The sequence below is a fragment of the Lepisosteus platostomus genome, chromosome 6 (genome assembly GCF_059453375.1).
Source record: "Lepisosteus platostomus isolate fLepPlt1 chromosome 6, fLepPlt1.hap1, whole genome shotgun sequence".
NCBI lineage: Eukaryota > Metazoa > Chordata > Actinopteri > Semionotiformes > Lepisosteidae > Lepisosteus > Lepisosteus platostomus.
Genome location: NC_142616.1, coordinates 65251794 through 65277002, shown reverse-complemented (window position 1 = coordinate 65277002; position 25209 = coordinate 65251794). Strand labels below are relative to the sequence as shown.

At 37.0% G+C, this 25209-nt stretch overlaps 2 protein-coding genes across 3 annotated transcripts in view; one reads left to right on the top strand and one right to left on the bottom strand.

Moving 5' to 3' along the window:
• cacna2d3a (calcium voltage-gated channel auxiliary subunit alpha2delta 3a) overlaps positions 1–25209 on the bottom strand; it is a 179279-nt gene that overhangs the window by 23076 nt on the left and 130994 nt on the right. For both annotated transcript variants that reach the window (XM_088636978.1, XM_088636979.1), the window contains 6 exons: positions 24906–24951; positions 24631–24728; positions 24023–24116; positions 23450–23545; positions 22661–22782; positions 19059–19136 (listed from right to left, as the gene is read on the bottom strand). In XM_088636978.1, the coding sequence (XP_088493104.1) occupies positions 19059–19136; positions 22661–22782; positions 23450–23545; positions 24023–24116; positions 24631–24728; positions 24906–24951 (534 nt within the window). The remainder of the gene's footprint in view (positions 1–19058; positions 19137–22660; positions 22783–23449; positions 23546–24022; positions 24117–24630; positions 24729–24905; positions 24952–25209) is intronic.
• Positions 7558–16811, top strand: lrtm1 (leucine rich repeat transmembrane protein 1). The gene is made up of 3 exons (XM_088636980.1): positions 7558–8106; positions 11415–12011; positions 13397–16811. The coding sequence occupies exons 1-3, from the start codon at positions 8100–8102 to the stop codon at positions 13840–13842; spliced, it is 1050 nt and encodes a 349-aa protein (XP_088493106.1). The 5' UTR covers positions 7558–8099; the 3' UTR covers positions 13843–16811.

Below are 25209 nucleotides of genomic sequence, written 5' to 3'. Positions count from 1 at the left end.
AAGACTGCAAAGCATTTCTTAAAAAAAATGTTTGAAAGTTTTTTTTTTCTCTCCAACAAAGTGATTTACATACAGTACAGGTGTGAATTTCATCCCCCGCTGAAGTACAGCACTCAACTGGTTGACACATGGCACTCAATATGAGCTACGCAGCAGATCAGATGGAGTGTATTGGTTAATCACTCCTTGTATTGAAGGGGGAACTTATTTAGGTTAGATCATTCAAGCCCATTCAAATGCTCAGCCAAGATACCATTTATTCACACCCATATTCTTATGAACAGTGAAATATTATCTTTAAGTGCCAAAAAGAGCTCAGTTTAATATCTCATCTGAAGCACAGCACCAGGTCCCCTTTTATTATACTGGAGCATTGATTTGGAAATTGCTACAAATTGGTACAGTATTGCAGCTGCTGTGTGATTATTGATAGAAATACAAATAGCAACATATCAAACAGAAAATAGGCATTGGTGTCGCAGACTAGAGGGCAAAGTGACTTTTAGAAAGTTTCCTGAAAAATGTTTAGGACATGAAGACCATGACAAACTCTGTATTCTGTCCCTGCCCTTTGACACTGGCTTCTACTCAAGCAAATAGAAGCTAACAGAGCAACTCGAACATGAAAGAGCTGTCTAACACTCTGTAAAGGAAAGAATGGTGTGCTCTCCTGACTTTTGGATAAATTCACTACATTACAAAACGAGTAATGTCTTTTTAACGCAAATTCATTCATGGTAAACAAAACAAAAACTCCTGGAGGCTCACTGCAGATTCTGCCAACAAACACACCACATGGACGAACATGTCCCTTAGGGTATACTAAAGCACTGCAGTCTCTGTGTCACAGACAGAGATGTATTCTGTGTATAAGCACATCCACCACTTATTAAAGAAAATAAAGTCTTCGTGCTATGTCATCTGTATAGCTTGCATCAGTATGGGCTCTGCAGTTTACACCTTCAGATACTACACAGCATTAACCCCCTGTCAGACTGGAAAGCCAAAGGCCAGTCTTTTTGGCTGGGACAGTTACCTAGTGAGCCCTTAGCCTGGTCTCACCATGCTGTGAACCTCAAATGTTTATAGTTGCTAGATATCAATTCTCATCCAAAAATGCTATTGCAAGTGATATTTAATAAGAAAAAGTCAAAATGGAGGATTCAAAAGAACATATGGTCTTTGTATTGCACGGTTTAAATATCTGAGTGTAACAGATGCTGTTTATTTTCTTTTTTAACAGTAGGCCTGGAAAGTATTTTGAAATCTGGGAGCTGAAAATTCTCCTGAAAGGCCACAAGAGTTTGCAGGAGCAGCACTGCACAGGTTTTATTTCTTAAAATGCATAGCACTTTCAAAAATGCAAAAGTAAGGGACATTTTTTTTCATTGGTTCTACAAATATTTTGATCTTTTGAGAAAAATCCATAAACAACGAGAGAGATGTTGGAAGACCATAATATCTATTAAGTTCACTAGAATCACTTTTAATCTTTTGATTAGTTATCTTGTGATCTCAATAAAATTCAAAAGATCAAGACATGGAGAAGAAGCTTGCAATAATATTTTTGTCTATGACCTATTCTGTTCTAGACTAATACTTAAATAGGGAAGCTTGTCTCTTTTTTTGCTGTTTTCAATTATGCTTGGTAAAATATATCATATTCCTTTACCCTTTGAGATTTGTGCAATGTGCACAGAATGTATGTTTTCTTTCTGCCTTGTTTATGCAGCGTTTGTTATTGTTATCAAATATGAAAAGCTGTGATCTGTCTTAACTTAATCCACCAGAGAAACAGATATCTTGCATGTTGTAAAACTGTGACTTTTGCTTTTTCTTTCTCAATAAAAGCAAACATCCTGCAAGACTTTTTTTTATAAGTGTAAAGGTTACTGCTAAATACCTATAGGCAGTTTTGCAAGTGATTTTTCACACTTGTGGTTCACATATATGGTATAAAGATATAAAGAAATAACATTTTTGTTATTTATTAAACAAATTCAAAATCTTTGAGTTTCTACCAATTCCAAATTAGGACATTTAGATACATTCTTTAGGCCTACAGTATTAATATTATTCTTTAGTATAAAATAGTTCTACACCTGGTTTATGTCATTAAATACTTTGTGACAGATTACGATAATTTACTTCAGAAATGTAATTGCACTCAACAGTGTTTAACATTCTTTCAAAGGAATGAGAATAAGATGGACGTGATTCATCGTTGCATGCAACAATTCCATTTTCAAGTATCTGCATTTGATAAAAACAATGAAGGATACATCTGAACTGGCAGAAAAAGCAGTATTAGTTTAGCTTTTTACACCAGAATACAGATGTACGAGAAGCACTGTAGCTTTAACAGTGAGCTCTGACATTATCATCAAAGGTCAGAGACAATGATCTAGGCCATGGTTTAGAAATCTGGCAGTGGTCTAATGCGGATTGAGCACATAACAAAATGAAATAATCCCCCTGCATTAATATAAAATGGACAGACCATCTATTTTTGAGCTCACAAAGAACAATAATAAAAACAGGGATGTGAAATATTTTCGACAGAAATGTTTCCCTTATATAATCAATCTCTGCCTTCGTTTTCCCTCCACCAAATTAGTCAACTGTGGCCTTGACATTCCAATAATTGTCCAATTATTATCATAATATTATGAGCACATCAATAGCAAATCATGCAAAAAAGCTCATTAGTTTATCTCCTCTGGATTTTAGATGGGCTCTGTACGGAGTACTGAAAAATGCATTGACCTCATAATATTTGTTACTGAGGCAAAGCTGAGTCATTCAATTGTCCATGTCTAAGAATATGAAACAATATTAATTCTGAGAAGAGATGACAAATTCTGCTATCCCAGTACTTGTGGAGTTTTAATATTTCTCATACTTGAATAATAAACACTCATTAGAGCAATGGAATGGGATGAGTCAAATTTATTTTCTGGAACTTGTTAATGAGGTATATAGTAGAACTTTCCCCCTTTCCTATTTTTTTTTCAAAGTATTTTTGGAAGTACCTTGCACCCCTTCTCTGTTCAAAAACTGCACTGTAGGCTTTGCAGATGAAAAAAGATCTATGAAGTGAAGTTGTTGTATTTTTATTACAGTTCCGGTCAATTAATTCAATGGTGAAAGTACGTTGACAGATATTTATCTCTGGCATTCACTTTGTCCACACGATTTCTACTTTTAGCAAAGCCACAAGGCAGCACAGGTGCAGATTAAGTGGAGCAGCCAGTCAATAAACAACCCAAAGACCTTTAGCAACAGTATTTTAGAGTCTATCAGAGGCATAAAAAAACAACACATGCAACCTTAAGCTATAAATCAACACCATTCATAATCATGAAAGAGAATGTTGTATACTAATGAGTTTAGATGTTCAATTTAAATTAAAGAAAAGGTTAGCAGTTATTAAACAGTAAGTAATCACATCATAAGCACTGCATTGCTCTTAAAAGGATACTGAATCCACATCCTACAAATCTATTACTGTTTGTATTAGCAGGGAAACGAATTAGAGCAGGACAACCCAGATTTACAGATTAAGTCTTTGTTCAACCATGTGCAATTACAAAAATGAAAGAGTATTACATCCGTGCAGGTTTGAGCTGCGTGAATGGGTAAATCAAAGTGCGTAATATCTCATATGATAAAGACAGAAATTAAAGAAGATCTTGAATGTCTAGAATATAAGCATATAGGAATGTTACCATGAAGAGGAAACTATTCGACTCATACTTGTTTGGTTCCTAGTAGCTTATTACTTCAAAGATCTCCTCCAGATGTTTCTTGAAGGTTTCCAGAGAACTGGCTTCAACAGCACGACTTGGCAGGTAGCTCCAGGCACCCACCAACAACCCTTTATAAAAAAAAAGTGTCTCCTGTTCCCAGTCGTAATTACTGCTCCTCGTAATTTCCATTTGTGCCCTTGTGATGTTGTCTCACTGCTGAGCATGAGGTAATCCACTGGTTGAACTACTGTAAATCAATACATTTCAGGATTTTGAATACTGGAATCAGATTCTCTCATACAATAATCTCTCTGCTCAAAACTGGAGAGACTCAGTAGCTTCAACATAATCAGCGAATGACGATCCTTTTATCTTTTTTCATGGCAGCATAAATCACCACAATTGTGATTATCACTATATCTTTTACATCAGATGATAAACTTTGTCACAAATTTGTTGTCAGTGGTTGTTAATAATTACTAGCATACTGAACATAAGAGCAGACACAATACCAATGGAAATGTTAACACTGCTGGCACACCGCACTGCTTGTTTTCGGTCTAAAAATCGCCGCTCTTGGGCAAGTTTTGGGAATCACAGGCAAAAGCATTTTGGCGCGCAGTGACCTGAAATTCCATCTGCTGCCTTTTACACAGCCAAAGAACTGCTTTCCATCCTGACGATATCAGTTCCAAAACAAAAGTGCAAAACATACTGCGCGAGCTTGCAGGGGATTTCACAATGCTTGGGAAAAGATAGCAAACAAGTGCAGAACTCAAAGAAAGCTCACAGAAGAACAGAAAGACAAAAGCAGCCAAGAGCAACATGACAGACCAACCAATGGAAGCAAGAATGTCCCGTCAACTTTGCATCATGCACTAAAATAAGTTAAAACCTGTATCATTGGGTTTCTTTCACATTTAGCAGGATTGCTGCCTTTAGGACAGGAAAAATAAATATTTTTACTTTGACAAATTATGTTGATATAATTCATGCCTCTATACCAAGAGCTGTCATATTGCTGTGGGCTGTTACAATTCCCTGGTATCTAGTCATGCAATAAGGGAGCATATGGTAGCAGAGTAGAGACTGTTTCCTGAGACTGGCGAGAAATATTTTCTCACCATCTTCTGAACTTGGTGCTGTGTGAAACACTCACAGCACTGTAGATTCAGCTGCAAAGGGAAAGAAAGTACTATATTTCTATGGCCCAGAACACCCACGCTAAGAAATACTCAGAATAATCAAATTCATATTGTCAAAGCATCTTTTTTTAAATATATGACTTCATTTATATTGTTATGTAACATATTTCTGTACATGCATGACTGAATGCCCATATTGTGGAATATTGCATCTCTGACACAAAAACTTGGATGACTCAAAATTTCCTTCATCTTAACTGTGACAAACCTGAAGTCATGCTTTTTGGCACCCCCCATCAACTTTGTAAAGCCAATCCTGTAACCCTGTCTGTGGATGGTAATGAATTTGAGCTTCGGTCTCAATTGAAAAATCTTGGGGTGATATTTGATTCAGGCTTAACATTCGACCCACATGTGCAGCATATTGTTTAAACATCTTTCTTTTACCTTAGCAACATCGCTGGACTAGGCCTTATTGTATCACTAACTGTGGCTGAAAAGCTAATCAACACATTTATCTTCTGAATTGATAACTGTAATGTTCTACTCGCTGGGGTACCTTAATCCACATTGAACAAACTCCAGTATGTTCAGAATTCGGCAGCCGGAATCCTCACCAGGTCTAGTGCAAGTGATCACATTACTCCTGTCCCGGAGTCCTTGCACTGGCTTCCTGTCAAGTTTCGTGTGGACTTTAAAACCCTCATGCTCAACTATAAGGCTCTGCATGGCTTGGCACCTCAGTACCTGAATGATCCTTTATCACCCTACTCCCCAACTCGCAACCTTCGCTCCTCTAATTCTGGTCTACTAACTGTCCCCCGAGCCTGTCTAGACTGTATGGGTGACAGGGCCTTCTCCCGTTATGCCCCGAAGCTCTGGAATTCTCTCCCCAAGGCCATCAGAGACTCAGCTTCTCTAAACTCCTTCAAAGAGAAGGCAGACTCCAAACCTTCTTCTTTACTTAACTGGTTCAATTCTTTACCCATCTGCTCCTACTGTATTTAGTACCACCATCTACTGTCTCCTCTGCGTATTCTCATCATGTTTATCTTGTGTATTTTTTATTGTTTATTGTGTATTTTCTATTGTTTATTTTAAACTGTTGTTGTTGTTGTTGTTGACATTCTGTTAAAGCGCTTTGAGAAGCCAACTTTAATGGCGCTATATAAAACAAAGTTTATTATATTAATTTATAGTATAAAGACATTGGATGTGTATGAATACAAAAGATGGGATACGTTAAATAGAAATTAAGTAAAAGATGGAAATGAAGACGAAAATCAGACCAGGATATGAATCTCTGCTGAAGAACATCCATTCCACAGCTATTATTGTGAAACATAGACATTTGTATTTCTCACCTGTGTCTCTGAAAGATTATTTACAGAAAATGGTAGATATGCTCTAAATGTAATACTTAATGAAGAGAGCAAGATACAAAAATAACAAAACAAAGAGTGCATACAATAAAGTAGGTCAGCGTGAATGTATATGTGGCTTTAGATGATAATAATCTTTGTCATTTTGAATCAGCTCAGTGCATTTTAGTTATACAGCCACTGGAGACAGATTAGCAAGCTTGAAGGTTTTTCCTTTTTAATTTCTAATTCTCTGGTGGATTTGATTAAATTTAAAATCTCTGACTGAGGCCCCATGATACTGTTGGAAGTTTTTTTTGTGCTAAAATTAAAAATCCACCAATAGTATTCAAAAACCGAAGCCTAGTAACAGAATGTTTGGAGGATTTTTACAAAGCTACTAGTTAGCTAATGCTTTTTGCATTGCTTTAGGCATTTTAATGCTACAAAAGGGATTCTAGAAGTGATATTAATTACTTCCCCTGTGTCCTGATGTGCCATGTAAATGGATATGAAAAACTTAGCTTGACATCATTTCTTTCTCCCTGCTCACGAAGAAAGCATTAACTGTGCACCTTGGATGTTCATTTTTGCAGTACTTGAAAATTTCTAATATACAGTACATTTTCTGATTTAAGACTCAGTGGAAGGTGGAAATTCAGTTTCAAGACAGGTTTTAATTACTGCTAATTAAAATACTAATGCCTCAGATCAATGAGTGTTTCACAATGAACAGCTGTTGAAGAATTACTTTATAAATAGCATTTGGATTAAAAAATAGTTTCTCATTTGTCTGTTATCCCATTATGCCAGATATATTACAGATATTCAAATAAACTGACTACAAGTCCTACAATTTCATATACTATATATATAAATTGCATACGCATTCATACAGTATATGGCAATGAAAGGGGTTTCAATACAATGAGAAGTGACGGAAACTGGGATTTTCTGTAGACAAACTTGAGAGAATCCCAAAGAGCCCAACTGATCTGTTAACTAAAGAAAGAGACAAAAATTAAGAAATTAGTCAGACAATTTGCAGTGGATACAATGTCTATGTATTAATGGATAAAACCAAGAGTCAAACATCGGCTCTAAGAAATCACTCTTCCGTGTTTTAGAATTGATAGTAAAAGCTAATCTCCTGATGACAAGACAGTCCACCCCCTCTCAACTTACATTTGTGCCACATACGTTGTAAGTCACATCCATATCATCAAAATACTGGCCTTCTCTCTGTAAAAATACACAGCCCACTGCCTCCAATCATAACCTGAGCTCCCTGCGATCCATGTGCAGTATCATCTGACCTTACAAGGTTTGACATGGCATGGCTAATAAGTACAAAGAATGCCACAACTGGATTTGAGAAGGCAGCTTTTATTTTTGTCCCATGAACTTCAGGCAGATTAAAAAAAAAATATATATAAAAGCTAAGCTATTAGATTGTGATTTGCAAAGCACAGCTGTCCGGTGCAAGCTGATAAACAGTCTCTACATGGTCTGCTGAACAGGGAAAGAGAAAGAGGAAGCCAGGGAGAGGGAACAGGAGTCAGAGAGAGAGCAGCCTTGTGGTTCAATTCACAACTGAAACCCTGGCACAGGCAGAGGCTTATTTGAACACCAAAGTTAACAACTCAGATGGGGTCACTTTTGTCATCTGCTGCACAACTCCAATATTTCTGGTGGGTGACACTGGAGCCTCATGCTCACCTATGAAGCTGTTTTGGAAGACACTATTTTGCTGTCTGATGCAGTACTGCATTTTTCATGTGGAACGATAATAAAGAGAATCAGATTAAGAAAGCCTTACAAAGGGGGTTTTCCAACAGCCAGCAATGACAGGTAGGACAAAAATACTTTTTACAACCCATGCTTGATTAATAACCCTATTCTCCTTTTTATGTCTGTGATGAATTAAAAACATTATCACCATCATCATCATCCTCCACCTCTTCCTCCCCACCGTGTCTTGTGTTCTTTATACTTTCTCATCTGAAACTGTGTATCAGTGAAAATAATATTACGTTCCATAAAACCATTATGCTTCACATGGGATTTCTTCTAAGTTAGTAGAACTCACAATTTGAAAGCTGACATATTTCAGCTTACAGAGAGCTTTCCAAAGAATACAGTAATGGGATTCAGACTTCATCACCTTGATGATGTCTCTAATAGAAGGGTTGGATGCAGATTTAATCATGCTTGCTGTTAACGATTAATGTTACTCCCTCAAGTTAAATAAATAAGCACCAGCCAAGTGATATGCTAATGAAATCATTTTAAGGTGACAATGAAAATTGTTTATAAAGAAATAGTATTACAGTTACTGCTAAGTTTCATTTTTAAAATTCTGATTCCCTCCCTACAATTATAAGCCAAATACTGGCTTTTACAAGACTGGACAGTGGAAATTATTTCAGCATGAAGTAATAGTAAATTTCATCTAGGCTTCTTCTCAGTCCATTAATTATTTTAGTAATTCCACTTAGCAGATGTTTTCACATGAGGCTGCGAGGTCATGTTATACAGTTGTGCCTTGGAGGCTTTCCTTTGGAGGAGAAAACAACTTCCATGGTCTCATTAACGAATATGAGCACATTTTATTAAAACCGCTTAATGTCGAGTCTACAGTTCGTTGGTTTTGATGCAACGAGCTTACAGGGTAGTGAAACTGCATAACAGACATCCACAGCAGAGAGAGGGTCATCCATATGGACACATAAGGAAAGAAATCATGGACAGTAGTGTGAGAAGGTTACATGGACCATAGAAAATGCTCTTCCAATTACATCCACATGGTCTATAAACACAGTCTAATCAAACCTTTTTCAGTCAGAGCCTTAATTCCTTTTCTACAGAGGTAAAGACAATACAAATACTAACCTTATACAAGAAACCTGGAAAGAAAAAAATACACCAGCTGCTTTAGTTAGTCCTTATTGCAAGGAATGTTGTGCAGTGTGAAATAAATGATCTCAAGAACTCTCTGTAAATGTCACTGCACAGATGCGTAATCATTACACTTCTTTAAAACACTAGGTGGGTCAACAGGTTATAAATAATCAAGTATATTAGACCTCGATCTACTTGGAAGTACACATTTTTCCTTCAATGTTTGGTCAATGTTTGGTTTCCTGCATATGGAAGAACTAATATATTGGATGAAGTTCAGTACAGCCGAGCTAGGCTACTATACTATCGAATACTGGATACTACTGTACTTCAGACTGCACGTGTCTAATTCATTTTGGGAACTTAATGGGACATTGAAGAAATCAGAACTTTATAACCAGCTTCCTGTGTTTGGGAAAAAAAAAAGATAATTTTCAAACATATTTCTTAGCTGAGTCTAATACTCCTAAGCAATAAAAAATGGGATGTTTTAATTAACACTGTAAGTTTACAAACTGTCTAGGACATGATTGACAAGCAATCAATAATACGTGTCGCAGTGCATGTCACACAGGATGGAAAAGACCTGTTTCTTAATTGATCTACATAGAACATTAAAGGGATGTACAACATTTAATTCAATCAAAAATGAGTACTTTGTGGTCATCTCACACAGCATTTTCTGTCATACAAATTACAATAACAACATTTACATGGAAGACAGGATCATGGGCAAGCTAATCACATTTGTGACAAGGTAGTTACACTTTACTCATAAGTTTAATAAATTAATACAGACTGGAACACTTGCCAGCTGGAAGAGCAGATGAGAGGATGAGAGGATGAGGGGATAAGGGAACAGCCACTGTAAATTACATGTACAGTACAGTACTTCTTGGGTTCTGGCCAACATACACTATAGGGATAGCAGAAAAACATAATAGACCATATACGTTTTTAAGAGCTGATACCAAAGGGAATACCTAATTAATTACAGAGGTGGCCAAAAACAAAGTCCCGTGTTAAAATTTGGAAGAAGAGTCTTTGTTTGCATTTTGAGGAAAGTAGACAAGCTACTGTACCACAATGCTTAGCACTGAAATTGTGTAGGATGAGAACAGAGATTCCAGAAAGAACAAAAATGTTTTTGTCGTTATTAGAAAGGAAAGTAACATCATTGCTAAATTAAAACTGCTCAACGTCAAGCTGACAGTTCAATGACAGCTTGTTTCTTGAAGCCAAGTAATATCAGTATTTAAAAAAAAAACATGCTCAAAACCACTAAAGCTAACTGATTTGCCAGAAAACAGGAATGCATTCACTTTTTTCCTTGTTTGTTTCTCATTTGGCTTATGCGTTCAAGATGACAAAGAGAAGGAGACTGGAAATGCTCCAGTCCAGTCAGCATTTTTCTGTTGGGTTATCTGCACAATACCTGTTTATCACTCATTGCAATTTTTTACCAGCACAGTTATAAGAACAACCTAAAAGGCCAAGTTGAACACAATGAGGACAATGCTAAGGGTCTCCAAAGGCTGAAAAAGCCTCTGGCAATGCTGTCATAAGATGTAGTTCTTAATGCTGTCTACAGGAAGGTCAAGACATGAGTCAGAGGTGAATATTCATCAGCATGTTCAGTAAACTATAAATAGTTCTTGTAACTGAAGGGTAAAATATGTTAAGGTTAAAACTGTCAGTACGCCCTCTGCCTTAAAGGGAACACAACAAGAGCATTGACAAAACTGAACTCTAGACAATTAAGTATAGACCACTTTGAGGGAAGGTGTCACTTTCCAGCAAGAGCTTAGTCTCTATGCAAGGACACGTCAATGACAGTTAATTGATAAGAACCGAACCGATTCAGTTATTGGTCAATCACATACTGTACATACACCAACCTAGAAAAGAAGAAACAGATACTGTATGTGGCTTCTTTAGTAATCAATTGAAGAGTAATCCTGCACATTCACGCTGCAGTTGTTCAACGACTAAATGAGCTGACCAATGTAAAGGGATGTAGTACTTAGCCGCCCGGCATTAACTCTCCAGGCTGAGGAAATGACAGCACTGGTCAAAGGATACTTACAAGGAATGAGCCAGGGAGGCTGCTGCAAGGATGAATTTGGGTAGACATGGGGGTGTGAGAAAAGATGCTCGCAGATCTGTGGGCATTCGGGAAGTATTTTTATGTACGGAAGCAGAATTGAGGCATTCGAATTTGACCTCCTCCTAAATGTATGTGTTTTTTCCCCCAACAGAGTGTATCGCCTTCACCCTCATGGGCCTTCTTTTGATACACCGGGTCAGTGGATGCCCCAGAGAGTGTGCGTGCAATCCTAAAGCCAAGACGGTCGACTGCCGAGATAAAGGACTTTACGATATTCCACGGAATCTGCAGGTTGACACCCGGGAACTGTATCTGCAGAACAACCGGATTCGTGGCCTTAGTTCCATGGCTTTCAGAGAGACACCCTTGCTGAAGATTCTCGACCTGGCCAACAATTCCATCTCCAGTATGTCTGCGAGCACTTTTCAGGGGCTGCATGGACTGTTAGTTCTCAACCTTGCAAACAACTCCATCAGAGAAATTGACAAGAGACTGTTCAGCCCAATAAAAACCCTGTCTGAACTGAATTTATCATATAATCACATCAGCAGTTTGCCGGGGACCCTGGCCGACAGCGTCAACAACCTCACCTGGCTATCGGTCCGCCACAACCGACTGCAGAGACTCGACAGGACACTCCTGGTGTCCCTCACAAAACTGCAGGTCTTGTTTTTTCACAACAACCCCTGGAAATGTGACTGTCAAGTCATCGGGCTCAAGCTGTGGCTGGAGACCTTTATCTTCAAAGGTGTGACCTGCTTTTACACTTTTTTTATACTGAGAAGTTGGCTTCATTTTTATTTTTTAACTCAAAGTAACATAAAATGTTCAGAGGTGTAACCTACTTCTTTAACAATTTAACACTGAAGTGGGGAATAATGTGTGGATAGGTTTTATCTGGTTTCATACTATGAAATACATTTGCATTTCCAATCAAGGTATTTATCTTTTCATCTATTTTTAGATACCTACTGTGTATGAATTAAGAGCCGTCTACAACTTAAGAAGTAAGCTAAATCACAAGAGGAATGTCAAAGTTTACAGTAATTGCTACAGTTTTGGTTTCTTCATTGAGCTGCAGGCCCCTGAGATAAAAATGAGCAAAACTCATGTGTTTTCCAAGAACTACCGGCCAGTGGTAGTGCACATCTCCATTAGTTCCCTCAATCCTTTATTTTTATCAGCTGTATCATGTTGATGGTTAGTTATAGCAGCTGTTCCAGATAATGCATTTGCTATTTGCAACAGCGCCTCTGTGATCAAAGGGAAACACTATTCTTTCCTTATGTGGATAAAACTAAAATAAGGCCTTGCATTAACTTAACTGAATTAAGTTGTACAGTATTTACCATCTGTTAAACCCATCTTATGCCAATCAAGTGGCGATTGGACATACTGACCTTAACCAGAATAAAAATGTCTTGGCTTTCTGCAATTGCAACCCAAAGTACTAGTATTGCAGTCAAAGGTTTGTAGAGTTTGTCCGCTAATAGAATACATTACAAATTAGCACCTGGGCAACTGAATTGAAACCCAAATCCAGAATATGGATACAATTCAAGAAGTTCTATATGCATGATATTAACATATGCAACATGGAAAGTTCTTCATATACTGTACAAAAAAATTAACTGGGAAACTACATAAGCAAGTATACTCTCAAACTGGTAATTAAAGAAAAAGTCATCTTTTGCTAAAACATATGTCCTAGGGATGTAATTCTTTAACAATGGTTACTACTAGTTGTGCACTTCACAACATGGAGACTCCACCTCTTCAGGAACTCAAAATCTGGTTGTGGTTAGATGCAGGACATCCTTAGCAAACATGAAGTTGATTCTTTATGTACAGTAACTCTGTCGATACTGCCACTTAAATTCAACACACAATCTAACCTGAAATAAGTGATGATTAACAACACTGCCACTGCAAACTATTTAAAGGCAAACTGCAGGTCAACACATCTTCCTTCAGAGGTTTCAGAGTCATTACAGTAAGTAAGGCTTTTGATTTGACACACTACTGTAATTGAGCCCCAAAATCTCCCCTTATTTCTTCGAAGGCTTGAGCTTCCTACAAGAGCACCACTGGTGCAAGTCCTTCATTTCCATTTCTACTGCATATCATTCACAGGGGGAACAACCGATGACATCAAGTGCGCGCAGCCTGAGAACCTGAGAGAGAAAGACCTGAGGAAAATTCCCTATGAAATGTTCCAGACGTGCCCTTGGACAAACTACAACTACCTGTTTGCCAATATCCACCACCTGGAGTCCGACCACCAGATCCCCCGACTGCATTCCCCAAGCGACCGAGGGAGCGAGAGTCTTCCGGAGTGCGAGCCGAAACAGAAGCCCCGCCCTGTCAACCTCCGTCACGCGATCGCGACTGTCGTCATTACCGGGGTCGTGTGTGGGATCGTCTGCCTCATGATGCTGGCGGCAGCCATTTACGGATGTGCTTATGCTGCAATTATGGCCAAGTACCAGAGGGATCTCAAGAAAGTGGAACAAGTGGCTGAGGCACGAGAACCGGGACGCCCTGAAGAAAAGGAGCCTTTAGATGGCTCTCTTGCATAAGAGAGATCTTGATTTGCTTTTGTGTTTTTGCAATACATGACCCCATTAATATTGTGTCACAGATGTACTGTATAGTGGGCTCCACATGCTGGAACTCATAGCCGACTATACCGCCTGGCAATTTTAAGGCACAAGGACCTTTCTCAACCCAACGGGTTCCTTGTGTCCCTCAGACCCACCAGTTCACCCACAGACTAGCAGAAGACATTGGAGAGATCCTGATTTGCTTTTGTGTGCTTTTGTTTTTGGAATACTTAAATAAGTAGCTCCATTAATATTGCGCTCAAATATACCAACATGTTATTCTCAAGAGCGAATGGGAGACAAAGTGGGAAATATTTGAATATGCATAACAGGACATTTAAAACCTTCTTTCAAAAATATTAGCTTTACATTAGATGCGGCTAAAACCATCTAGTCTGTGTTACTCTACTTGATGAATCTGGACACATATGCTTCAGTATGCCCATAAAGATCATCATTATAGCCTTTTGAGTTTCTTGACTTTTAAATGAGTGGCGTTAAAGAATATTTAATAAAAAAATTAAATAGTTTTGGAATCTAAAATGTAGGAGCCAAAAAAAAACTTGGATGCACTCTGGTTCAAAAGCAATACAGTATGTTGCTGTTCTAAATAAAGACTGGAGATTATAGTGAGTGAGTTTGTAGTAATAACTAATTTATCTGTGATTTAATTCAAAGCTTCATTCAAGAAGGCAAAGGTCAGATTCTCAATGGACTGTAGTTGCCTTAAATAAGCCGAATTATAAATACCCTTTTTCTCTTAAAAAATGGAACATTGAGATTTTTTTCCAAACACCCATGAAAACGCATGAATACTTAATGTACAGCTTCAACAATAATTGCTTTTCTTAATGTGTGATTTCTGGAAAATCAGAGCTAAACAGGGATAAAACCAGTTTCAGGTATAGGAGGATAATATTATACACCACAGTACTTTAAATTGTTTAATGTAGTATACAAATTGCTAACCTGAATTACATTAGGGCATAAAAGAAATAATGTTCCTATTTCTAATTTCATATTTTTCCTTCACATACTATATACGTCTTACATTCTCACAGCTAAAAATTTAAAATTAAGTTAATATTTAATTGAGAAGTATGCCTGATAATTTTGCTGCCATGTGTAAATAGCGCAATTTCAGTAAATACTGACACAAAAGACAGACAAAAATATAATAACTCTGTATGACAGATGCAAACCTAATAAATAGGACAAATGACAGGTAAAAGAGACCATTAAACCATCTCAATTTATTTAATTAAAATGCCCTGAAAATAAATTTCAGTCAAACTTTCAACATACTGTATACGTTCATAAGGATTGAATATCCAAAATTTGGTCTTGAATGATACTACAGTGCATAAAACATAGTGACACAATTTTATGTGGTATGATGTCGCAAATGTTAAAAAAGAATTAAGATTAAACAGCAATGCAATACAACTATCCTCAGGCAATAATTTGTCTATCCTAGCTCATGCAAAATTACCTTTGATAAATTTCCTAAAATACAAAAATTGTAAAGCAATAAATAACAATCAATGAAAAACTTCCTGTTCATTACTGTAGGCAGCAGAATTTGTTGTTTGTCACTGTTGTATACATATTTATACTGTAAGTAGCTGTAACCCCTCAGAAACAATTAATCTTTCCCCCTCTAACATTCATGGTACAGTACCTTTTATAACTTACATTTACTGTTAGATTTGTGAGTTATTCAAGTTTCAGAGATACTGTTCATTTTTACTAATGTTTGAAAGATATTATCATATCTAAATATGTTGTTTGTGTATAATGAGTGCAATAGATTGAATACTAAACAAATAAAGATATATTTTGACTTGTGTAGAACACAGAAAATGATCTTGATTTCTATGGTAAACACATGAAAATGAAACTGAACTACAGTATATCTCAATGCAGTCATTTTCTTCACACGGCAGTGTGAGTACAGTATGTGTAACATTTCAGTTATTTGTAGTCTTTTATGAAGTTAATGTAACACCCAAAAAACAAAAAATGTTGTAGTATGGAAACAAACCATAACAGACCACAACTAATCTTTACTCTAACTCTACTTACTGTACAGTAGTTATAATAAATGTCATCCAATGTGATACACGGTAAGGATAACCAGAACATTATTTTAGTTGAACATTATGTAATAGTTATTCTATACTAGAAGCAACTACACCATTTTATTGCAGTTTATAAAAAATATCTTTGCAATTAATATAAAAATCTTGGATTTGTGGGCCAAGATCACTGTCTCTATTCAGAGCTTAGACTTCTAGAGTAAACATCAAATAAAACCTACACAGATGTGTTCTTACTTTATATTTTTCTAATTAATATGGTACTTAATTTTAAGACAGCACAAAACCTCATGGTTCACAGCAAATATTTGTTCAAATCAAAGGTTTTCTTCCATGTTTTGTTCAATCCCAGCTTCTTTGAAACAAATCTTTTTCAGTATTTCTTATATTACTCAGAGATTTATGCATGTTTCTCTTCTGCCAGCACAACAATCCTGCCTTCTGGCTGCTTCCTCCTAGTATTTTTCATGTCAATGAATTCAGCCATTACAGATTAATTTGCTCGCTCTGCATGTCTCTCTGCCTCAATCTACATCTCACTTTAAATTCCCGTGCATATTTATATAGACTTCATAGGATCTTGAATGCTAATGTTTAGTGAAAAAAGCCAACAAATATTTCATATCAAAGATTAATAAATATATAAACATAGTAAAAGAACTGTGTGGGGATTGAACTAACAATACGCAATTTAAATTGTTGTAATTACAAAATATGTTTTACTGAATATTTTGTGAATTATGAATCAATCTAAGAGGAATTAACTGTTTTCCCCTATAATGTTTGTGTTGCTTAAAATAATTGTATTCATCTTAAAAAAAATGAAATAAAAAAGCACAAATCTTCTGCAGTCCCCATTACTGTAGAAGGCGTCCATTGGTGACTGAGAATTTCATGTTAAGAAGAATCAAAACGGATAGAGATATTATTAATTGTGTTGTCTGAAGAACCCCTTTTTTTGCACTGCTAAAGGAGGCACCCAATATCCTACCCCGGGGTTCACTGTTTATGCTTCAACAAAGTCAACATGATTCAAGGTCAGTGAAGCAAACACTCTCAGAGCTCTTGCCCCTGTTACATAAGCTAATTTAAACCTAGCTTGTAACACTGTTGTAAACATGTGACACACTTTAGCACATTTTCCATTAAACTGACGCTAAGAGGAACAAAATAAAAACATGATTATGAAAACAGAATAGGAAACAGTACAGGTAGTTTTCGAATTTGACATTTATTACTACATATAAATATAATGCAGCTATCACCTTTCACAAACTGAATTCTATTTTTACTGCCTTGGCCTGAAAGAATGCAAAGATTGCTTGGATGCCCTTCTGTTCAGGCTGAATCAAGGGACTGAATGTGTTATATGAGCCCCTTTGCTTTGTGGCTTAAAGCTCAGAGAATCCTTTAGTCATACAGCATATGATTCAGAGTGACATGAATGCAATACTGATGTAAAAAATATCAACTTTTGTTTGCATCACATGACATGCTGTCAGCTCTGGAATAAAACAGCCATCTATAAATAAGTAACTGTAACAGGAAATAATACTGATACAATTTGTATGATGTTTATAAGGAGGACTGCACATACAGAAAGAAATTAGGTTTTACCTAGACCTTTCTGATGACATTGCAAGCAAAAATACATGAGACATCTTAGCTTTCACTCATGTGGACATTGGCCAATGGCATTGGACACTCGCAGTGCCTACTGTAATTCAATAGCCCTGTAGGGCTACACAGGGGCTTGGCTGGGAGTACTCAGGACAAGATTAGCAGCATTGCTACCTTGTGTCAAGACATTGTCAGAAGGTAAACAGCGTCAGTACGGAGTGGGAGATCAGGGAAACAAGGTTGCAGTTGTTGTTAGTGGACCAGTGGGAGGCGATCTTTCTCCTGGACCAAAATGTCTAACCAAATCCGCAGTATGGTGACTGCTGTCGGAGGTGATGTCATATGTATAATGCGAAGCTAAGCCAAGGTCCAGAGTATTTGGCCATTGCAGTCCCCATAGCACTGTTTGAAAGAGCAGACATACAGTAGTAACCCCACAGCCCTGGCTACAATTCCACTTCAGGCCTGCATGATCTGGCCTCCTTGAACTTCCCCGTGAATTTACCGTCTTGAAGTTATTTCAGATTTCTCTGCTTGTGGCTGCTGTGTGTCACCCAGGTGTGGGTTGGGCTGAATCAGTGCATGAAGCGGGTCTTCTACTATATGTAAAGCACTTTGGGAACCTTTGGGATGTAAAGCACTTGTAATCGTACAAGTCAATATTATCTCTTACAATTATAAGTCTTCCCTTTGGTTATAAAATCCAGAGAAGAAATAAACACAAAGGGCATGAGGTTGACAGATTTCAGGTAACCTCTTTCTGTATCTGCTTAATGCTTTACAAAGTGAGGGCAAAAAACAAATTTGAACAACATTTACTGTATATAGCTTATCTGGGGTAAGCTGGGGTGAAATTGTCTAGGTCAGATAGAACTTGCTGAAAATTACACAAGCAACAACTTAATTAAACAGAACTGCAAAATCATTCCACATCTACTCCAATATTTTTGTGAAGTAAAATTTAATAGTCTTTGGTTAAGCTCCACTGAGGATTCCTTTCCCTCCAAAGTAAGCATTTATTGTGTTACAAGCTGCCAGAAACAAATGCCGTGGAAAATGTGAAAAGGATGTGTCCACATGCAATGAAAACACATAAGTATTCAAGGTTTCCTGATGTGCTTTAATATTAAAACATGCAACATGATTCTTTGCAACGTTTGCAACCAGAAAGAAGCCTACGATTCAACATTCCTGTCTCAAATGGTTTAAGACAGAAATAAGAAAAAAGTTTAATAAAAGGACTACCACAAGATGTACTGTATGTGATGGTGTGTCGAAACAGTTCAGCAAATAAATGACCCATTCATCGCTGATTAGGCAAGAGTGTCTTTTCTAAGAGCTTCTAGTGTCTTAGGAAACGTGTTCTTAGCATACAAGAGATTCTCAGTAAAGCAATTTTTTCCTTGAACACTCCTAATCACAGAAGGTAACATATACCTTAAGCTGGACAGAGTTATAGCACAAAACACTTACCAGCAGCCATGGGAGACTTCCTGTCATCCAACAGCTGAATGGCTGTGCTAGCTAACACCACACTTTTGTTCTCAGTCCCTGCAAATGCGGAAAAAAAGCCAATTATACAAACGTGGATGTCTACAAACATGTACATTATTCACACCACATTGCGAGTGGGAACTTAAAATTTGAGAGGAGATGGAACATCCGGTAGTAAGTCAGATATTTACAGCATCTTGGATAAGAAAATATCTAAGTGCTCTCCAAACAAAAAAAAATAAACAGTAGTTGGGAAAAGAAAAGCTATTTCGAGAAGATAAGTTGTGTCTTCTCTTAAAGATTGTAGCAGACTCTGAAACCTTTATTGCTCTTGCTTTTAAACATTTTGGTGCATACTGTAGCAGGTGAATGCCCTGTCACAACCTAAACTAAGCCTTGCTGTAGGACTGCTTAAGGGAACACTCCATGGGCCCTAGATTACTGGATGGAGTGTTTTGCTCATAAGGTCTTTAAGAAAACAAAACGGCCTTGTAGGTCAGTAGGAAAAGTTTTAAAAATCATTCCTAATTCAAGGCTGACTCTTGGTCAAGATGCTAATACTGCACCTGTCAAGAACCCCAGCAAGCGAAGGCATTAAGATTGATGACGTAACTCAGACGTAAAGTATAAACCAACTTCTGCATCAAGCTGGGGCTTAATCAGAAGAAAATCTAACATACTTTTCCCTTTTTTGAGCAGTGACTATTATATTTTCATAATCGTAGCTTGTCATTATAGCACAAATCGTGTTTGTGTCCATTCTGAAATCTTTTGTCATTAATTAAGTTAATTGGCATCTAGCAAGAACATTTTGAAGAATGTGGATATAATATTACAGGTCATGTCATAGTCAGGCCCTGTAAGAACCCCCGAGTACATGCTGTGTCTAGTGTCAAACCTCGTCTAATATGGTACTATCCAGTATCAGTTTAAGTGAAAGTTACTTATTCGGAAGATCTCACTCATTTCCCGCAAACAATTATGGAACGAAAATGACTTATTTTGCAATAACAATTTACATATTTTTGGTTTTGAAAATCCCCTTCTAGACATTTGGCGGCAACATGTGGCAAATTCCGATGAAATATGTGAACCAGCAACCTTCACAATAAACCAGCTCAAAGATCGTTCCATCTAACATCAGAAACACATTATTGCGCATTTTAAACGCCTTTTTTTCCCCAAATAAAAAGTACTGTAAACACCAAAAACTTTTCTAAACACGGATTTCTCTATTCCACCGTTAGATGGCACCATTTTCTTAAAGCTATCAAAAGCCCTCACATTTTGAACACCGGCGTAGGATTCATTTAGTGGAAAAAGAGCATAGACTTCGGTCCTACTTGATAACACAAGGACACAAAAATAGTAAATTACAAATAGGGATAGTTCATCAGTCCCTGATTTACAAAAGTCTTAGTCTTGGGCAGTCATTGCCGAAATGGGAAGTTGCGTCACTAAATAAATAAGTTTAAAGAATAAGACCACGTTTCGTCTGTTGATTGTGCTTCAGGTGTGTTTTTTTCCCCCACTTTTCAGGTTGGAATTAAAATCTACTCGTTTTATCTGTTAACAAGAGGTAGACTAAGAGCATATATTTAGTAATCACTGAACACGTTTTAGAAATCACCATATTGCTACAGGTACGTGTACAGTATTTTACGTTGGTGTCCAAATCATTAAGCACGGATAACGCATCTCGACACAAGTAAAGATGAGACGTTTACGAAGCTTAAAAAATAGTAGTAAAGCAAATCTCAACTTTGATCTGGAAGAACCAAGGGCGTAAGCGACAGTGGTTCTCTCATCATTTTCCAATTAAATGTAAGTGTTTGACGTGTACAAATTTCAATGAATTGTATTCATAAAAATATAATTTGGGTTTTTATCTCGTCCTGTTACTGTTGTATGCATCTTCTGTTTATTAATTGCCTCAAGTATTTTATGTCGTTAAGTACCTTGAAATGTTATACTTTAAAGGCAGTAGATAAACATGATTAAGATAGAATATTAATATGAAATCTATTCTGTCTTATCTCCAAGGGGGAATTCAATATGTAACCTATGAGAACTCCATTGTGTTTAAAATTCCTTTGCTGCTATAAATTGGCTATAATTGTGTAGGATGTAACCATAGTTAATCCCATAAAGGTTATTATCTTGGGTTTATAGAAACTTAGTTCCAAGGCTTTCTGTACGAGCAGAGCACAACCCTTTTCTGGTCATTTCATAGTAAGAGAAACAGCTGGAACATGATTTTGGTGATGCTCAGGCATCTGTGCTTGTTTAATGATATATGGAGAAAAAAACTGCCACTCAGACACTAGTACCCTTAGTCGTATTGAAATGACGTCTTTCCATTTAAAAGCCTCTTGGTGTGTCTGTATGGTAAACTACTCTTCTTCGGTGCACATCTCATGCATATTGTATACTGTATATTTACATATCGTAAAAACACAAAGCCCATATTTCATCTCAGTACTGAAAGCATTTTGGAATCTTACACGATGGTGTAAGGTTGAATTAATCTCCTGTTTTAACTGTTCTTGCTGTTCATACCACTCTACATTACAATGTATTTTTGCAGTTTTTTGTCATGTTTCGTTTATATGTCTTGTATATAATCCCTTGGAAAAAAGGCATTGAATGACTCAAACAACCAATCAAATTAGAATGTCAGTTTATGATAATTGTTACAAAAAAGACTTGAAACCATGTGAAATTGGCACTAGCTACAGTATGTTCCTGCATTTTTATTAGGCGTATTTAATGCTAGAATATAGCATACAAACTCTTTAAAACTCTGTTTTTCTTTGGCTTTTGCAGACTGCAAAGGTGTTCATGAACAGGTGCCGTGTTCCAGACGAATAAAGGGACACTGGACACTATTCCAGTGCATGAATTCCCATGTGAAGAATACTAAACAGGAACACAGGCAAAAAGGTCAGCTGAGCACACAAAGGCAGTGATCCCAATCTTAATTCAAATTTCCTTTTTCTTTCTACTCTGGACGACTGCAGCACATTAATTATCAGACCAGACGAAGACTGATAAAACTGTGCTTATTAAGGATCTTCAGAGCCTTAAGAGACAGTTTAAAAGACACCGTACAGAAGAATTGTTGAAGGGTAAAGGGTAGGGGTTACTGCACGCCTACCCTGAACACTGACCTCATCTAATTTTTTAAACACTGAAACTTTAGTCTTTCCTATCTGACAGTTGTTCCTTCATTTTATAAAAATAAACCAGCCCCAGCCTAAATTTCAGCCCCTGTACGATTCTTGTAAATAATTATTACATGATAAGCAGAACTCTTTAGACCCTCGACCATGAATTCAGAGGGTAAAATCGGGTGGCAGAATTTTAGAGACCAATTGGAGAGACGGTGTCATAAGATGGGTTTAATTCATCACCGAGCTTGAAAAAAGATTAATATTTGAAACGATTTAAAAAGGGACAAAAAGTTTAACACGTGTGCACCTTTAAAATGTTTTTTTTTTTTCCCCCGAATGCACTGTGTTTGACCGTTAACATATGCTGGCTTTGAACCTGAATATGAAATGACAAGATAAGGTCATTACCTGCACTGAATGGGAGAGAGTAAACAAAGGTCCCAGGGACCTGCTCAGCGGCTCTCTTGTACCACAGTGGGAAGTGATCTGCATTAAACACACCTTCCTTGTCTTCGGCTGTCAGGAAGTCTCTTGAAAACAGACAAAAAAATGGAGGTGATGAAAAAGGAAAGCTGATTTCTAGATGCAGTAAAACGCAGATGGGGCGAGGTCACGTGTTCATCTAGTATGTCACATTCTGAACGCTGTTCTGTTGTAGGCTGAGATTTACTTTCTGTTTTTCTCTCAGGAATGCTTGATAACATTTTCCTTCTTTTTTCAGGAAAGACAGTTCAGAATTAATGAGAATGTCAGAAACTAAATGAGGGGTATTAAGGAAGCACCTAACTATCTAATGAACGAGAAGGGCCGAATGGCCTCCTCTTTTTGTCACCTTTCTTATGTCCTTAGCAGGCAGATTCATTTATGTGGGGCACTGTCTATAATATCTTGGAACAATATTCTTTCACTGTTTCTGCCAGAGATCAAGCCAAACTAACGCAAGGCCATTAAAAATGTCCAGAGACAATTCAGCAATGGTTAAGGTATAAGGGGGGACATCCTGTATCTGAAATCCAGCAGGCAAGAGCTGAAGTAAAAATCTTATCTGTGAGCCACTCTAGTGCAAATGTTTGTATAACAGAACTGTAACCCGCAACACATCTGAAACTCCTTAAACATAATTATTCTATAAAGCTGTTAATGCGGGATCATAAGATACTATAATAAATAAGTTGCATGATTGGATTTTATACTTACTTATTTGTAAGTTGTTCTGGGACCACAAACAGGTTTATTCTTGACAGACCAGTACGTGTTCCCAGGTATGCAATCTCCACACCTTTGTCTGAATTTCTTAAAAGAAGGTAGATACAGGTGCTTTTACACTGAATTTGTGTTTGCATGCATTCGGTAAATACAATTTCAGTAATTAGAATGGTCACACAAAAAGGAATCACTTTATGTTCAATATACAGTAGCTTACATTTGTTCATGTTTTCCCCAAACACAACTCTGTGTTCACATGCTTCCACAAGTGCAATTTTAACTACACTTCTACCCTGTGTTGGTAACAGCACAAAAAATGACATGAACCATTTTCCCTTATTACTTAGAAACTGCGTTCATATTTTATTCCTGAAACATCGCCGTATTCAATTTATGTATGATATGAGCCAAGAGTCCATCATGTCCTCAAGCAAATGTATTCAATCTGTACAGGCAGGATACATTTCAACAGACATCCACTTTCAGACACACGTTTTACACATTTTCTTCAAAACCATTAACTCATGGCTGAGAATGGTTCATTTATGCGGACTAAAAGCTTACTCTGATTTGTTTAACGCAAGACTTGTCCAATATGCTTCTAAGGGCGCTGTCACCACAGCATCAAAAAGCACTTCCTGGATTAGTTCCTTGTCACCTAAGAGAACAATATTAAAACTTTGAAATTGTCTTGCAAAGGATTTGGCATATTACAATAGAGCACAATACAAGCATATAACTACTGTACTGTACATTAGTGATTGGCTGACTTGGTGCTTTTTATAATATGTATGATTTACTATGAAAGCTTGAAGATTTACTGGAAAACTTCAAAAAGATGGATAATAATAAATAATGAAGTTCAGTACAGCCGAGCTCGGTTACTATACTATCGAATACTGGATACTACAGTTAATAATGTGATTTTAATAAACACACAGATACATACAGTATGCTGGAGACAAGCCCTAAACAAAGGACTATAAAACTAAGGCAAGTGTTAATTTTCAAATACAACCCATGATATAGTATAAATATTGTTTTAACGAACATTCGTGTTCCATCTGATGTACACATGTAAAGGGCCTTTTCTGGCAACGGATTTCCCAAACAAGTTAACAAGAAAAATGAAGCGATGAGTAGATAATCAGAGAATATACTGTACTACTTACACTGCAGTAAGGGCTCACGTCCAGTGAGGTAGAGTTTAATGGCTTCTATCTGGGTCAGATAGCGATGTTCAGGGTGGAGGTCAGTGTTGCAGTAAGTCCTGGTTTTAATTAAAAAATAAGAGTAAACCTTGCCATTAATATGTTAACACAGCCACTCGAGGAGAAATGTTATACAGCAAATAAACCATTTAAGGTTTCACTGGCTAGTGCCACAAAAACCACAACTATACTGAATTAAAAGCAAACCAGTACAGCATACATTATGCTGTTTTTACCATTCATCAGCCAGGGCCACATCTGGGTGTTCCAGGTCATGTAACCCTAAAATAGGAATTCACATTAACATTAGAGTAAAGAGTCTGTAAACGGCTCGTCAGAAAGCAATACCATGTGTGTCTCTGTAGCAGGAGCATGCTGTCATCACAGAAGTCAATTGCCTCGCTTTTGAAAATATCTTCTGCGTCATGTCAATGGATTATAAAGCATTACTTTATACTCTGTGTAATAGATTGGAAGAAAGATTGGAATGTTTAGCTCCACAATTTAAAAAAATGACATGCATAGATCTACATTATTTGT

Excerpts from the sequence above, each read along its gene's own strand:
- lrtm1 (XM_088636980.1), top strand. Across the intron at positions 12,012-13,396 it reads GGAGACCTTTATCTTCAAAG|GGGGAACAACCGATGACATC; the intron begins GTGTGACCTGCT and ends TATCATTCACAG.